This window comes from Bombus pascuorum, chromosome 2, assembly GCF_905332965.1.
Source record: "Bombus pascuorum chromosome 2, iyBomPasc1.1, whole genome shotgun sequence".
NCBI lineage: Eukaryota > Metazoa > Arthropoda > Insecta > Hymenoptera > Apidae > Bombus > Bombus pascuorum.
Genome location: NC_083489.1, coordinates 2,001,776 through 2,019,127, shown reverse-complemented (window position 1 = coordinate 2,019,127; position 17,352 = coordinate 2,001,776). Strand labels below are relative to the sequence as shown.

The 17,352-nt window shown below is 31.5% G+C and overlaps 3 protein-coding genes across 4 annotated transcripts in view; 1 reads left to right on the top strand and 2 right to left on the bottom strand.

The window, feature by feature from the left end:
* LOC132916306 (FIGNL1-interacting regulator of recombination and mitosis-like) overlaps positions 1 to 17,352 on the top strand; it is a 33,216-nt gene that overhangs the window by 4,568 nt on the left and 11,296 nt on the right. The window lies entirely within an intron of this gene.
* On the bottom strand, positions 66 to 4,556 carry LOC132916308 (E3 ubiquitin-protein ligase LRSAM1-like). Of its 2 annotated transcripts, XM_060976192.1 has the most exons (13): positions 4,265 to 4,556; positions 3,707 to 3,949; positions 3,223 to 3,633; positions 3,114 to 3,143; positions 2,746 to 2,847; positions 2,564 to 2,672; positions 2,276 to 2,437; positions 2,098 to 2,197; positions 1,783 to 2,026; positions 1,571 to 1,696; positions 1,305 to 1,499; positions 1,026 to 1,229; positions 66 to 943 (listed from the first exon to the last, which is right to left on the bottom strand). In XM_060976192.1, the coding sequence occupies exons 1-13, from the start codon at positions 4,334 to 4,336 to the stop codon at positions 818 to 820; spliced, it is 2,124 nt and encodes a 707-aa protein (XP_060832175.1). In that variant the 5' UTR covers positions 4,337 to 4,556; the 3' UTR covers positions 66 to 817. The 2 variants fall into 2 exon arrangements, with proteins under 2 accessions (XP_060832175.1, XP_060832176.1); XM_060976193.1 differs by lacking the exon at positions 3,114 to 3,143.
* Positions 4,824 to 16,588, bottom strand: LOC132916320 (uncharacterized). The gene is made up of 10 exons (XM_060976225.1): positions 16,061 to 16,588; positions 15,686 to 15,904; positions 13,962 to 14,357; positions 13,764 to 13,787; positions 12,700 to 13,614; positions 12,045 to 12,381; positions 7,898 to 8,225; positions 5,977 to 6,100; positions 5,739 to 5,899; positions 4,824 to 5,482 (listed from the first exon to the last, which is right to left on the bottom strand). The coding sequence occupies exons 2-10, from the start codon at positions 15,869 to 15,871 to the stop codon at positions 5,422 to 5,424; spliced, it is 2,532 nt and encodes an 843-aa protein (XP_060832208.1). The 5' UTR covers positions 15,872 to 15,904; positions 16,061 to 16,588; the 3' UTR covers positions 4,824 to 5,421.

The following is a 17,352-nucleotide window of genomic DNA, read 5'->3' as shown; positions in this document are numbered from 1 at the left end:
TTTTTAACGTTTTTTATTCATGAATTTTTATGCTTAACAATATTTGTTTAAAGAGTATATATACATTGGTAAAATGTCAATATTTTATTAATGAATGCTTTTAAGATACTGCACTTAAGAAATGAGATTTTATAAAAAAGTTTTTTTATATAAATTATCATTTATAAAAGCTTGTTTATTATTTTTGGTATTTTTGCATTATTAACTCTTAACCACCATAATAGATTAAAATTGTGATTTTCGCAGTACTTGTAAGGCTATTGTATTTACAAATATGTCAGTGATGATTTTATATAAAAGTTGACATTTGTAGTCAAGTGTTAATAAATGCAACTCATTCTATTTCTTTATTTTCAAATATTTAAAATATTTTCTTATTTTTATTGTAGATAATGATAAAAAAGTTAGATAACTTTAATCTATCTTAAATATAATTATTATACATGATCTCATCTATATAAGGTATCATTATTATATTAAACAGTTCATATACATAACTGAATTTGTTGCCTAAAATTCAATTTCAATAATAATCATAATTTAACAAAAGACTGAAACTATAACATTAGAGTAAATTACTAACTGGAAGAAATATATAATTAAAAAAAATTTATTAGATAAATTTTATAGCTTTATGAGATATTATTTTTTGTAGATGGAAATATTTAAAGTATTACATACGTATTATATACAATACGTATTATATACGTTATTACATTCTTCCATATAAAATTTTAAATAGTAATTTGTTGATATACTATTAAATTAATAAATAAATAATATCTAAATGGAATTGTTTACAAAAAATATTCAAATTTTAAGGCTTTACAATGTGAATTTTATGGTCTATCACACTTCTACACATTGGACAATTTGACGAAATCATATTTGCACAACCTGAACAGCAACAAAGGTGCCCACATGGTAGAAAAATTACTTCACACTATAAGAAAAATGAAATCATAAAAATTATATTGCGAATTTTATTGCGAAGATTTTTTAAATAGAATAAATATTTTGCTTACTTGTAAATCAAGGCAAATTATACATTCGGCAGTATTCATGCTTTGAGTAGTATTGTATTCTTGATAATTAGAACTTGTACAAGCTTCTTCTGATGGTGCAGAAGGTATTATGGGTGCTCTAGATTCGTTGAGTTTTAATTCTGCCAAGTAATTTTCAACTGCAAGCCTTATAGCAGTGCGATCATTTTCACAGTGTATTCCAATCTAGAATATGAAATATGTTATAACTTGTGAATTGAATGATAACGGATGGTAAAAATGAATTAATACTTCACATACAGCTTTCAATTGTTCATCACTAAGATCTGGAAGTAATGATGGCAAAGAAGCTAGAAATGGCAAACAATGTAATGCACCCGCTATTGCAACATGTCGCACTAACGTTGGCTCTAACATTTCCAATAAACCCTGAGGACGTGTTTCCATTAAAGACTGATATTGCATTAACCAAAATTGACTTTGCCTTCTAGAATTCTTAAAAGATAGAATAATAATTTTATTGAAATTATAATAAGAAAGACAGTAGCATATAAATTTATACTTACAGTAATACAACGTTGTTGTTCTATGCTATTAATTGTTTCCAGAAGCTGATCTCTTCTGCTTTTCTGCTGTTCTAATAAGTTCATTAGAATAGCACTCAAGGCTACTCTTTTCTCAGCTATTTCATTCTATTTAATAAAATAATAAAATATCTTCATAATAAAGAAATCTAAGTGTATGTAAAAAAAATTAAATAGTTATGGATACTACATACAAGTTGCTGGTTAATTTCTAATTTTCGCCTCTCTAGTTCAATGTTCGTAAGTGCAGCTAATTGCGATTGTACCAAATTGACTTGTTGCACGATACTCCAACAACGTGCATCGCTACGTTCTAATAGTGCTGCAACAGCAGCCTTTTGTAAAACTTCATCTTGTCTTAATGTGTCAATTAAATCTTGTCTTTTTTCCGCTTGATCTTGCATTATTTGTGCTAAATGATCATTATTCCTTACTTCTCTGAAATATTTATTAAATGTTAAAAATAATATTTTTACTTTTATGTAAAATATTATCAGTATGTTACTAACAGTGTGAGTAAAGATTGTGCAGCACAATCTCTATATTTACTGTGTTCTTCTAACTTTGTAGTTCTGTGAAGTTCTTCTTCAAGTAATTTCTCCATAGAAACTATTAAAATCATATATATAAATATAAGATTACAATTATATAATGAGTTATATATTGTTCTAAATATTTAATACTAACGAAGAGTATCCTTTGTACGGAACATGAATTGTTCTGTGTGACAGGAAGATAATAGTTGCATTTCTTCTTGTTTTTCCTTTTCTAATAATTCAGCTTGAGTTTGCCTTTCTTCTTCGCTGTTTCTTAAAAATTCTTTAATAACATTATCTGCTTCTTTTTCAGCTAAAGGAAATAATTTTTATGTTAGCAATTGTAATTTTGAAAAAATACTTTTTTCAATTTTATTAGGAGATATTTCTTTCTATTTTTGAATAAAATAAATATAATATAGAAATATTTTATTGATACCATTATAAATATAAGAAAGTAAGCGTGCTCTGTTAGAATCTCTTTCTTGTTGTACTTTTTGTAATTCATGTTGTAACTGAGTTTGCTGTAAAGCAAGATCTTGCAAAAGCTAGAAATAGAGATATTTTAATGCAATATATTAAAAGCATTAATTGTAAATAAGTAATTCTAATTTTAGTTACCTTCTTTCTGTGTTTTTTTAACATTGTCTGCATCTCCATTTCATATTCTTGTTGCTGCTTGATGTTCTTTTCAACTTCTAATAATGCATTTTGGCGATGCTCCTGCAAGAAAAAATAAATCTTCAAATTGCAAATTATTTTCTTTATTTACTAAAATATTATATAAACAACTGTTTCAAAATAATCAGAATTAAAAATAAGCAGAATGAAGCATAGTTTAGAAATATTACAATACAAATATATAAATTATTACTTTTATAAACATATAATAAGTATTTTATAAATGAAAATTAAGTCTCACAATAAACAGTAGCAAATGTGCAAGATATATTTGAAAGCATACTAAAATAAAAGAAGCATCCACATGCCTTCATTTTTTCTAGCTTCTGTAATGCAGCCTAAAAGTAAAAATCAAAACATTTAAGACACACTGTGTAAGTGCAACATCAAAGTTCATAATCCTATATTATATAATACCTGTACATCATTATTTTTATTCTGATATACCCCTTGCATATCTTCAAAACTTATATTTCTTGATATATCTGTTTCAGAATCAGGCTCTTCTGGTGAATATTTAATGCCACTTTCATTTGCTAGAAATGCTATAATTACTTTTGTGCCTCCATTTAAAATATCATGAGGTGGATACAATAAGTTTAACCCATCAATATTTAACTCTGCTAATTGTTGTGCATAACCCAAAGATTTAGGGAGTTTATGAAGTTTATTATGACTAATATCTAACATGCTAAGCTGCTTTAAATTTCCCATTGCCTCTGGCAATTGTTTCAATTTGTTTTTTGCCACATTCAAAATGTTTAATTTACTTAAGTGTACTATTTCGTTTGGCAGTTTCCGAATATTGTTGTCTTGTAAATAAAGTTCCTGGAATATATACAATTAAAAAATGATTTAGAAATCTCAAATAATTTCATTTCCTCGATTTCAATAATAATACCTTGAGAGAAGCAAGACACATTATGTCTGATGGTAAATGAGTAAATTCATTATCACGAATATCTAATACAACGAGTAATGATAAATCGCTTAAGGCACCTCCACCCGAAAGTGAAGTCAGCTTGTTACTATACATCCATAGCACCTTCTTTCTGAATACTCTACACAGTGAATAAATACCAGAGGGTACATGTTTTAAAGCACATTCAGACACATCGAATATTGGTTCTGGGTTTTCTCTAGCCTATTAAATAATAATAACATCTGTGATATAATTAGCAATATTTTAGTTAAATATTAAATATTATTAATATTTTGTGCTTATTATTAGAAGAAACTGAACATTTTTCATTAATGAAATAACTAAATCAATATTAAATAAACAAGAAGTATATTAAATTCTAGTAGTTTTCTTATTTGTACGTGTTATTGAAAAATAATAGCATATTTGAAACAATATTATATTATATTGGGATTATCATGTATATATCAAAGGTTAGCTATAGAATCAAGGTTACTTATTATATGAAATGATTAACCTTCATTCATTATGACATACCAGGTATAACTTGTGTTCTAGTCGTGCTTTGTAATCGACATTAACCTTGCTCCCAGGCGGTAGAGACATCATTAATCGTATTTGTCATGACAATAAATGAACATTACGAGTGCAGGTCATCCTGCTATTGGTTTCCCTTCAACCACCCACATGTGATTTCGCGTACATACTTTATAAAACGCTAACTGATTTTGTCAATTTGACAGTTGTGTGGTAAAACGCATAAAACAGTAACGTACCTTAATATTTTAAGTCCCTAGAAATATGCAAGATTAGTTTAAAAAAAAATATATTTTTCATTGATGTCGTTATTAATTAATTTTTAATTTGTTTATTTTTATCAGAATAGAAGAAAAATATGCGATTTTTACTATCATTAGAAGTGAAGTTCCAGATATTTACGAATTTTATTTTTTACGTGTTTATAAATATGATTACACGAAAAATATGTTACTGTACAACAATTTAAGTACTTATTGATTTATATATTATTATATAAAGGAACAAATTATAAATATGGTACAAAACATTCAATACAAGAGTCTAAGAATTAACTTCGTTTTAAATGATTAAGATAATTTATCTATACATTTTATTCAGCTATACATTTTCATACAAAGAAACAAGTTATAAATATTATACAAAATAATCAACTTTGTTTTGAGTTTGTGAGTTCTTATGTATTTTAATTCCTATAATAATCAATAGTAGTGACGTGACTTTTTACTATATTTGTAATATTTAACTTCGTTTCATAAATCTCTTTTTTTCATCTTAATTTATTTCCTGAAACATTGTTGTGTGTTCATATATGTCGATAAATACTCTAAAAAAATAGGCAGTTGATATGCATATACATCTAAAATTCAACAGAACCAATTCAAACATTTTATTTGTTAGATAGGTGAATCTCTCGTAAATTTACGAGATGTAATTTAATTACACTTTATTCGACTCGTATCTAAACTCTAAAAATACAGTATATTATCAACTACGAGGTTAGATCGCTATACGATTTTGATCGTCTTGTTTTAACGTGTATCAATGCTACTTTTCTTAAATCCATGTTTTAGATAAAAATAATAAACGATTAGGCGATTTCATACAAAAGTACTACAACAGTTTATAAAAAAAGAATCTTGCCATCGATGATGCTGTTACAAATTTTGTGAAACTTTTTTCTGTCTTAATCGATATTCTGTTGGTGTAAGCATGCCCCTGAAAAATAATTTCTTTCTTAATAAACTTAATTAATTTATTCTAATTACAATAATTCTATGCACAATGTTTAAAAGAAATTTAGGTCGATACCAGAAATTAATTAAATCATTGTAATTATCTGTGTACAATATTTTAAGCAAACACAAATCAATACCAAAACATCAAACTATTATTATAATATTATATTTCCAATATTAAAACTATAGTAAAAGAACATTTTATTTAGATTATTTAAAATTATTCACATTCAAACCTTAAAACCGTATCAAAAGAAACGCAAACGCCTTTGTCGCACATTTTCTTATAAAGATGCCAACATTCTTTTTCTTTATTGGTTTGAAAGTGTGGTTCTGTAGACATAGATTGCACATGTTGAAGAGTTTCCTTTGGAGGTGGTGCGAGTGCAGATTTTACCTGCAACTTTTATAAATTGCTTCTTAATAATTAAAAATGAGTCCATTGTACGTAACGCAATGAAATATTTGCCTTACATTCGCGGTGGAATTATTTATGGATGTTTTAATTTGTCGCGCGGGAATCTCCATTTTCTGTGGGATTAACCTCGGCGACTCGTGCATTTTTATTTTTAAGGATGTCGTTTGTCTCTCCATTCCACTGCAAAACAATTTATTCTAATGTATGTTGCTCTTAGACAGACATAACCCATCGTTTCAGGTAATGGTGAAATTATGTTAGGAATAATAAATTTATTCACTTTTAAAGAAAAACATTAAATGTTATTACTTTCGTATAAAATGTGTAAAACGTGTACAGGATGAAACAAAAAAAGGCTAAATAATGAAATAGGGTCTTGATAAACACGAGTTGAAAAATTAGTAGTAAAAATATTAATTAATAATAAAGTTTTAAACAATTTTTATTCCGGTTGAAGCGAGTAACTTTTTCGCTTCAGAAGCTAACTTCTTTTCCTTGTTACAAAAGATTTTCTACATAACCTCCTTCCATTTCCGCACTCGCTTAGTTCATTCGTATCGGACTATTGCGAACTTTTTCAAAAATTCCTGAATGTATTCTGTAACTATATAAAGGCGGATGATCCGTCATTTCAATACGATACGACAGTTTTCGAAGCAAGAAAGTTATTCGCTTCAACCAAAGGGCAAAGATGTTTACAACGTCTTTATTAGGATGAACTTTTATCATTTGGTAAGTACTATCTATTCTAAAAGTTACGAATCCTTTTTTTGTTTTACCCTATATAATCAAAGAGTAACTTATCTATTTCTCCATAAATTTACGAATACACTTTTTATATATTGCTCGAAATACATTCTTTGCACGATTTTTGTAATATTCTTCGAAATATATATACGTATACGCTAGTGAGAAACTTATTACGATCGAACTTATTACTCAACTCGATGGAAGGATTGTGAAAGGAAGGAAGAAAAAAGATATTAAAGTGAAATGTACGTCCGTTGGATATTTTAGTAAGCTCATCGAAAAATCTATCGTTCACGTGATTTTGTTACCCTCGAATAAAAAGGAAACGTATTATAAGAACTATTAATACAGCTCGTTCGCTATCCTTTCTATATCGATTATGGTAGGCCTCTTATCGTTCCATTTCTCCCTTTCATCGATATCGTATAAATTCTCAAACGATCGGAACCGTGCCGCGATGTTCGAGCATTGTCGGAATAAAAATTGCTATCGTGTCAGATGTCGCGATTAAATTCCCCTCATGAATGCATGTCATAATAAAATTGGATAAAGAAATATGTAGTTACAAATCATTTTTTTGTTACGTAAACTTGACACACTTATATAATATAATAATAATACATGTTACATTATTGAAAATTCTTCGTTTCTTGTTTAGAAAACTTTTGCTACATTATCTAATATATTGGATACACAAAAGCGTGCTGACGATATTGAATATGCAATAATATGCAAAAACTTTTTAATTGCATAGCACGTGTGATAAAATAAGCTTATATAACGAGTATATCTGTGCGACTTATTTTCATTCGCGTTAAAATGTAGCTAATTCCTTAGTAATGAGAAAATGAGTGTGAAAACGTTCGAAGACGAATACCCGTTACTTCATTAATTGAAAACCTTTTCCTTGATGAAAGCTATAAAACATATAGTAAACATATAAAATAAAACATAATTATGAAAAAGAGGTAGGTTAAAGAATTTTAGGGAAATTTTAGAAGTGCCTGTTGTGATATATCTTTTTATTAAACTTTCTTCATCGAACCATGCAATTTTTTAATAAAAAATTTTGTCATGTCTGTGATATTTAGCAAATTGCATGTACGTATTTCATTAAAAAAAACCATCGACCTAATTTTACACGATACAGTTTATACGATTTGTATTATGCTCTTCACCAAGGTGCTATTAAAGAATCATGAAATTCTATTTGATTTTTATACTCACGATCGTGATGGCGTGCTACGAGATTTTAGTAATTTCCGTTTTTTATCGTGTAGATCACCAATAGGCACGGCCAGGCATCTCTTTTCACGATCAGTCAACGGGACGTCGAGCGGCTCCTCGACGTCGTGAATCAATGCCAGAATAGGCAAAGCTAAACCGCCGGTAACGTCCGTTCTCCAGGACATTGTTTCCTCGCTCGACGAAGTCGTTCCGTTTCCACGTTGGTTAACGATCGCCAGCCTCGGTTGTGTCGTTTTTTTCTCCTCCCTCGACGACAGTTGTTGCTCTTTCGGTGAAGCATCCTCGTCGAAGGAATTCTGAAAGGAAACTGAGCAACGACTTCGATTTTGTTGATGAACTCATTCTCGATGACAGGAAAATTTTGCAAATTTAATCCACTTTAAACACACATGTAAATAATATCTAAGCTATTTTGAAAGAGATCTGTATAAAGAGTTTCTATTTATTTCTATTCTGTTTCTAAAGATATTTAAAATATTTCAAATACTATTTAAACTAACCGTTTAAGCTAGCATCAAGGCACCGTTAATGTTTAAATACCTAAGCATACAGAAGATAGTTTTCTAATTTTATTCGAATAAATCGAAACTATATTTGTTCACGAACGACGATAGTCACGATATGTTCGTAATGATTGTATTTATTTAATCGATTCCATTTGAATAAATCGTTCGATCGCGTTTTTATTTGGCTACTGCCAAGATTTTCTCGTCTGTTCAATTTAATCAAGGTAATATCGAGCCGAATTTTATAGTCACGATAAGTATGTTTACCAAGTAACCTGATTTAATGGGTATTCGCAACACTTTGCCGTTTACCGAAAACTGGGCCAAACGATATCTCGTGTCATCGATTCGGTTTTACAGAGACTAAATGAGCTATTCAATATTTTTCCACGAATCGTATTCTATCTCTATTTTTTTCCTTCATGCCGTTTCGTTACCAATCGTCTTTTACCAACTCCACGACGATATATTCCGGTCTTAAAGACGATTGGAAGAAGAAAATTGCGAGACTTTAGAACATTTTTATTGCTCAATTTTTTTCGTAATAAAAAGCTATATTATACGTGTAGAAGATGAAAAAAAAATTCATCTGTATATTTCAATCTATTCTCTTATTGCTGGTTCAAATGTTATTCGAACTTCTCTTTCCTCTTCTCACCAAATTTTGATTTTATTTACCTAAATGCGTTATTTGTAATATATATATGTATATATCATATATTATATATTAAACTATAATATATATATAGAATTATTGGGTTGGCAACTAAGTGATTGCGTATTTTGTCAATACCACCTAATGTCAAAATCACCTAGTTACCAACCCAATAGACCAATAGAATTAAACCAATAGGAATACGTAAATAAAAAAACCAAAAGTAAATGGTAATTACATTTCTGTCTCGATAAAGGTAAACATAATGTCATGAAAAACATTTGCATATGTTTAGTAATTATAAAAATAAAAATTATAATACCAGTCATTTTAATCGGTTCGATAGCATCTTCTATTGTTGACGTTTTGATTCATCGACACTTCTCACGATCCTCGAAAGCGTATACATACTTTACGAATAATCGTTCTTAGAAGTTTCATCGTTAAATCGTATCGGCGTTTACCCTGACCGAACAGCCATCGATAGAAGTGCAATTATTAAAACCCGATTACGTGGTGAGTTTCAATGGAATATTTCGCTTCAGGGTCAGTGGCGTAATAGAGAAGAAGTTTGGTCGATTTAACGTGTTCGATCCTCTTATTGTCTTCACGGGTTTCATGTCGTTGCACGATAGAAGTTCCCTTTAATTAGCGACGATATACGTATTAAAGGAACCAAGTCAAGTGCTACAACGATTCGAGAGCGAAACGTACCCTAAGGAATTTCTAACCTCTGCTCGTACCTTAAATTTCTTGCAAGAAGAATTTCTCGTGATAAGATATTAAGGGTAATGTATGTGCAAGCTGCAAACAATCGGTATGCAAACGTAGAAGGTTTGGTAAATTTCGTTTACGTAAAAGTGAACTTTCACAAATCAATTGAAGTACGTTAGTATTCTTCTAAGTTTCAAGTTTCATGTGAAACGATTAAGAATTTGAAATTTGTATAAAAATATTATATATATATATATATAACATAAATGAATCCGTAGGATATTGATATTTCATGTTGCGTTATTATTATTCGTTCGTTTGATATTTATTTTATATACGGTGTGTGGATACTATACGTGGATAATACAGCGTGGAGAATTCTATACATAGAATTCTTTTGTAATTTCGAAGAATTTCATTTTAAAGTGTCGAAACTTAGATTTAGGTTACTTGTTACGATGAGTAATCGACAACCTTTTTCAAAATGGTATTCATCGTGGATTAACTTTGAGAGAATTTATTATTTTAGACACGTTGGTCGTTTCTTTTCTTTACAGTCGAGTAATTCACGATAAAAAAGTATCAAATTCGTCTGACTTTTAAACAAATGATCTATGATACGAAGATACGTTCGATTTATCTTCGAACGAAAATTGATCGTTTCTACGAAAGTAAACATTGACATGAGATAAACAATTTCATAATTTTATCAGATATCATTTTTTTGCGATATAGTTGCAGATACACTTGTGCCAGTAATATAATATAATGAACGTTTTGTTTAAAAAAAAAAAAAAAACGATAAAACATATTGTACAAATTAAAGATGCTTCAAGAAGAGTATTTTTCTCTCCTGTAGAAAAGTATGTACAAGCATGAGCGTTCGTTTTTTTCGTTACGAGCTCTTCAATTTTTTTACGAACGAAAAAAATAAAATCTTGTCACAACACGTTCTTTTCAAAACGGTATCGTTCGACCATATACGAGACTAGGAATCTTCCGTGTGAGGGAACCTTTAAAAGTTTGCGGAAGATCTCGTAGAGATTCGTGCGGATAATGAACAAACGGTTAACAACGCGTTTCGTACGTGTTCTTTTCTTTGTACTTGAAGACAGGACCGGTAAACGAAGATGGACATTTTGAAATAATTCGCGGCATGCGCAGCTCGCGTGTCTTGCGTCGCTTCTAATTAACTCGTTCAATTATCATTCCACGGTCGTCCTTACACGCGCACGTGTGTTATTAAATTCTTGCACGATATTCCTTCGTGAATACGAGGATATTGTCATTCGCGACTTGTTTCAATGCGTTAATCTAACACAATGTGGATGATCTCATAAAGTTTAGATAAATGTTGGAGAAAAAAACGTATCGATAAATTTACGTTTTGCAGCTTTTATTAGCTAATATAGAACGACATATATGATATATATATATATATATATATATATATATATATAAGATGAAAAAGACATTTTGTTTTGCCACTTCGTTGTTCCGTAACATTTTATATATAACTCGTATATCATATATATATCGTTCTATATCAGCTAATAAAAGCTGCAAAACGTAAATTTATCGATATATATATATATATATGATATACGAGTTATATATAAAATGTTACGGAACAACGAAGTGGCAAAAGAGAATGACTTTTCATCTTTCTACAAGATGTTGTGATATCGTTACTGATAACTAGATAGCGAATTTGCAAGCAGAAATTTCTTTCGTATACCAAGCATTGCAAACCTCTACTTTGTCTATTTTCACGTACTACGCGCATTCTATGTATTTTTACAATTTTAAATTTCCCATAAAAAATGCATTAAAAATTCATAACCTAGAAATGACATTGAAATCAAAGATATTTTGTTGCTAATGATATTAAGATCAAAAATATCTCGATACTCTCTTGTCGTAAATCTTTTATCATAAGGAAGATAACATTTGTATGTAGATTAAAATAAAAAGCTCTAACTGTCTAGAAATTAAAAGAGATGATTTTAAAATTAAAAAGAAAAGAAAAGCGTTGAAAGATAAGACAGGCTTATATATGTGTGTGTGTATTCTACAAAGTCTACGAGTGATCTACGGCAAAGTAGCTACCGAAGAAATAAAATTCTGAACTAGAAGATAAACTCAACTTATGTAATCGTCCATAGCGAGAAAAGTAGCCTCGAGTGATCAATTAATTTCTAGCAAACTAATTTTTTTTTTGACTAAAAAGCGTTTAATGTTCGCTATCTACCTGATTTGATAGATTTTCCTGTACTACTCAAAGCCGAATTAATCGAAGTTTTAATAATTGATGTAGTAGGTAGTTTGCTGCGTAGCTCGTCGATCAACTTATCTTCCCTGGGTGAATTCTCTGTATCGCTATCGCTGTCTGCAGAGCTAACAAGGGATACCATTGTAACGATGTCCATGGTTTTGGAATCGATCGAATTCCTTACACGGCCAGCCGATTTATTCCGTGATTTTCCATCTTCTTCGTGTTTCGAGTTACTTCCTCCCCAAAAGCGTCTTTTCGCGCTTCTGGATCGCCTCTTCGATGGCGCCGATCTCACCGCTCGATTTGACGATATCTAACATGTTAATTACGTAATTTATGTTAATCATACAAGAAAGAAACTTTTCTTCAATTTAGTATGATCGCTAGCATCGAACAAGGTACGTAATAATAAATCAAGTATCTTGAACGATCGCATCCACGCAAGATAGAAGAGATATTACAAAACTTTCACAAATGGAATAGTTTTCATGGTGAAGATAAAATGTTTTTCTAATTTTTATCACCTCCGTTTTGCCTCTCTTTTATCGCAATGATGTCACGTTTCATAAAAGGTATCGTGACGTGTCACTTAGGAAAAGCTATGTATATAAAAAAAGAAAAGAAAATATACCTTCGTCAAAGTCATATCTATTTTTTCCATCGCGTTATCTTTACACTCCACATCTTGTTTGCCCTGATTCTTGTTCTTCCCCGATGAATCAATCACTATGTTAACCTGAACGCGATTATTCGCCGAAGTTGATTCAAAACGTCGTTGCGGAGGCGCAGAACTGGTCCTTCTCGATTTTCGATCGATCTTCTGGTTTTCCATCGTCTTCCTCGAAGGTGGATTCCTTTCGTTCACCGAGCTACATCTCACTTCCGACGAATTTCTCGAGAACGTAGCTTTGTCGATCGTAGAACTATCTTTGTCCTCGGTTACGGTGCTAGTCGTTAGAGTCTTTTTAATCAAATTAAATCGATCCGCCTCCTTTGTTCTCTGGATCGTCATTGTTTTATCGTCTACCGAAGCTTCTTTGCTTTCGATCATCGCTTTAACCCGCGCGTTTTTCTCAGTTACGCGAATCAATTTACTATTTGTAGCCATCTTTTGCGTTACTCCCTTCTCGCTGGCCAAATCACAGCGAAACTCGATCAGGTTTTCCTCCGACGCGCCCCTTTTGTTCGTAACATTCTCTTTGCTCTGTACGATCGCTCGAGCTGAAGTATCTTTGTCTATAACGGTACGATCATCGATCGACGATTTTTGTGGTACGTTTTTATCCGACATAGAATTCCATTTGAACTCCGTTGGCGATCTAATTGGGTCGAGGAAGGCTCGGTTGGTACCGCTATGAAAGCTCGCACGCTTTTGCTTCGCCGATGAAAAATCCTCCTTCGACACTTTCGTAACTGCCAAGGTCGAGTTTTCGGCTTTGATCGACGGTAACGTTGTATTTGCAATGCGATAATGCGAACAGTCGATATTTGCCGACGACTTTTTCTTCGTATTGGTATCGTCGATGTTCGAGTCCCTCGATGTTTCCTTGAAATAGAAAATAATCCCAATAGAGGAAAAAACGAGGGAATAATTGCTTGAAAGAAGATAATCCACTTGTATCGTATTAGTATATGAATAATATTTTTGTCTATCAGTTTTACAAAACCTAGATCTACGTTAATATCCAATTATACCTCGTTCGATTGTTCCTTTTCCACGTCAGCCTTTTCTCGTTCCTTATTCTTCATATTTATAGAAACCTTGCTTTCTTCTAGAACCTGCTTCGTTTCAGTGGAGTATTGTAAAGATTGAAGCGACAATTCTCTGTCGCCTTTCCTTGAAGTAATCGTATCATCGTCCTCTGATAAAAGTCTCGTTAATTTATTAGTAATAAGTTTCTCCTCTTCTTTTTCTTCTTTCTCGTCCAGCATTTTATAGTCATTAAGAGGTATTTCGATTTTAGCCTCGTTGCTTTCTCGTACAGGAGACGATGGGACACTGGTCGTAGAATGATTGGACATCTCAGACTCGCATCTTTCGTCCACAGTTTCACGGGCAAGAAAAATGTTAATGTTGGCTTTATTCTTCTCGCGACTTTTCCAAGCAAGCCTCAGCCTCTCGGCCAATTCTAATCTCGAATAAAGGATCGTTGGTTTGTCGATCCCGACGAAACCCCTTGACCTTCCAGTGGTCGATTTGGATCGTCCAGGAATTTGACGAGCCACCACTTCAACTTGCCCAAGTACTTCGTCATTCTTTTGGCGGTTTTCCTTCCAGGCAACGCGAACCTGAAATTCGTTGGCCACTATCATAGAATTAATTCTCAGTTAGTCTCATTGGGTCATAGATGATCTACGATGGTTTGAACCGAGTTACCTAATTTCGAAATGCATCGTTTTAATTTATAACTTTGTATTTTAAAAAGACGTATAGACTGTCAATGATGTTTGCTAGAATTTCAAGTATAAATTAATATCGCGTCTACTCCAAAGTTAAATAATTCGACTCAAATCTAATTCGATATAGTCACTGGGTCTATGGATATTTATGAACCTATGGAAAATGTAAAAACGAAAGAATGCTCAATTTTGTATAACGTATAAAAATATCCAAATTATGCAAATTACACATGCATGTAATATATAGAATAGAGATATCTAAAGTAAAGTATACTTTGTAATTTCTAATGGGTAAAACAAATTTCTATCTACGTATTCATATTTCTTTAGTATCCAAATATTCTTTTATATCCAAAGTATTCTTTTACATCCAAAGTATTCTTTCACATCCAAAGTAAAGAATACTTTGTAATTTCTAATGGGTAAGACAAATTTCTATCTACGTATTCATATTTCTATAGTATCCAAATATTCTTTTATATCCAAAGTATTCTTTTACATCCAAAATAAAGTATACTTTGTAATTTTTAATGGGTAAAACAAATTTCTATTTACGTATTCATATTTCTTTAGTATCCAAAATATTCTTTTACATCCAAAGTATACTTTGTAATTTCTAATGGGTAAAACAAATTTCTATTTACGTATTAATATTTCTTTAGTATCCAAATATTCTTTTATATCCAAAGTATTCTTTTACATCCAAAGTAAAGTATACTTTGTAATTTCTAATGGGTAAAACAAATTTCTATTTACGTATTCATATTTCTTTAGTATCCAAATATTCTTTCATATCCAAAGTATTCTTTTACATCCAAAGTATTCTTTTACATCCAAAGTAGAGTATACTTTATAATTTCCAATAGGTAAAACAAATTTCTATCTACGTATTCATATTTCTTTAGTATCCAAATATTCTCTTATATCCAAAGTATTCGTTTACATCCAACGTATTCTTTTACATCCAAAGTATAGAGTATACTTTGTAATTTCCAATAGGTAAAACAAATTTCTATCTACGTATTCATATTTCTTTAGTTGTATCCATAAAATATACATTTGAATAAAAGTTCACGGTCTAGTGATCACATACAATTGAACGGTACCAGTCATATAAAAAATACAGTACAGTACAGTATAAAAAATATAATAAATATAATATATCAAATATAAAAATAACAAATAGCAATAAATATCGCTAAAGAAATCGAGGATACCTTAGGTCTCTCAGAGCCGGGTTTACCGCTCGTTCCACGCTTGCCACGTGCAAAGGGACTCGCGCAGATTTGCAACGATTTGTCATCCTCCGCGGATCTTTGTCGCCTAATTTGTTGACGACGAGGCGCAGGTGGTTGCAAGGACAATTGTCTGATCGGTCTGATCGGTTTCTCGGACCCTGACATTCCGATGTTGGCAATCGCCGCTGAGGCTACATTCTACGATAACTTTACATTAGCTTTCTACCATATACTAAACAAAAAAAAAGAAGAAATAAACAAACGAAGCAACTTTATTAAATATTATCAACGTTATCGATAATTTAAAAAAATACATTCAAAGCATAATAAATCGATTAGCAAATCGCTACTCACTCGACCCGTTTACGATTCATACGAAAGATCGAAACGTAAGCGCGATGGATGAACTTCCATCGTGGTAGCGGCGCGAGCAAACGCCGACTGACTAACTTCATCCATTGCCCTCTGACACGATCGTTCACCACCACTGCCATTTCACCGATTTACCTTCGTGTTACCTGCCTACCACCAGCAATCGGTGCCCGTGTACACCCACAGAGTCACTAACACGTTGTCGTTTCCACCCGCTTGCCAGTGAAGGGGTGGTTGAACGATGTATTGCTCCGTTTAATTCGAACGACGCCCGACACTACCACACCTATACTTTAATCACAGCCACACTGTGTTAGGGAGGAATGTTAGGGTGGTCGAACTCGCTCACGTACGCTAACTCGACATGCATTGCCCTCTGATTCACGATCAGTGGCGTAACACGAGACGCTCAACACCCCGAGGGTAGCGATGGTTGCGCTTTTTTAATTATTTGTTTTATTTTGTTTCAGAGAAATATTCGATTTTGAGAGTTTAGGAGTTTTTTTGAGGGGGGGGAGGTTTAGAGACGTTTGCGTTTAATTGATATCTTTGCTACCCTTGGTTGATCGTTGGACAAAATGTCCTACCCATTCATTTTGAAATACTCGAGAAGAAAGAAGTATTATTGCCTTTTTGTGGCGTTTTTGCCCTTAACTTTACTAACTTTTATAACTTTACTTGAAAGGTGGAAAGCACGTGGTGTGTCAAGTATAACGACGTATATGTATATCCTTTCCTTACATCGTATCTTTTTTCCCACTAAAACGCCTATCTCATGAATAATGGCAACGATAATAAATATATCAGCGTATTTCGTAAATAAAAAAATACCAAATAGATGGCCATTTAAATTAAGGTTTTATCGATTAAAAATACGATTTAATATCTTACAATCAAGCAATATAATAATTGCTCGATATTATTTACGACTCGCGACTTTACGACTTGTAGTTAAGATTTAAGCTAATTGTAAGTATGTAACTGTACGTGCTTAAACTCTGTTGTTGTAATCGCTTAATAATATAAACAGTATATTCAATATTGTGTGCAATACGAGTAATAACAATTAATTACATATACATCGCGTAAACATTTGCTGATTTTTCGTAACACGAACATGAACAAATATTTAACTATATACAGTCCTTTATAATTAAATTATAGGAATTATGGACTAATCATGGACTATTCTTAGAATAATACGCAATTTAACAATAAAAACACTCTAATTAGATTTATGTTTCTTCCGATGTTCCTTACGAAGTACCTTTACC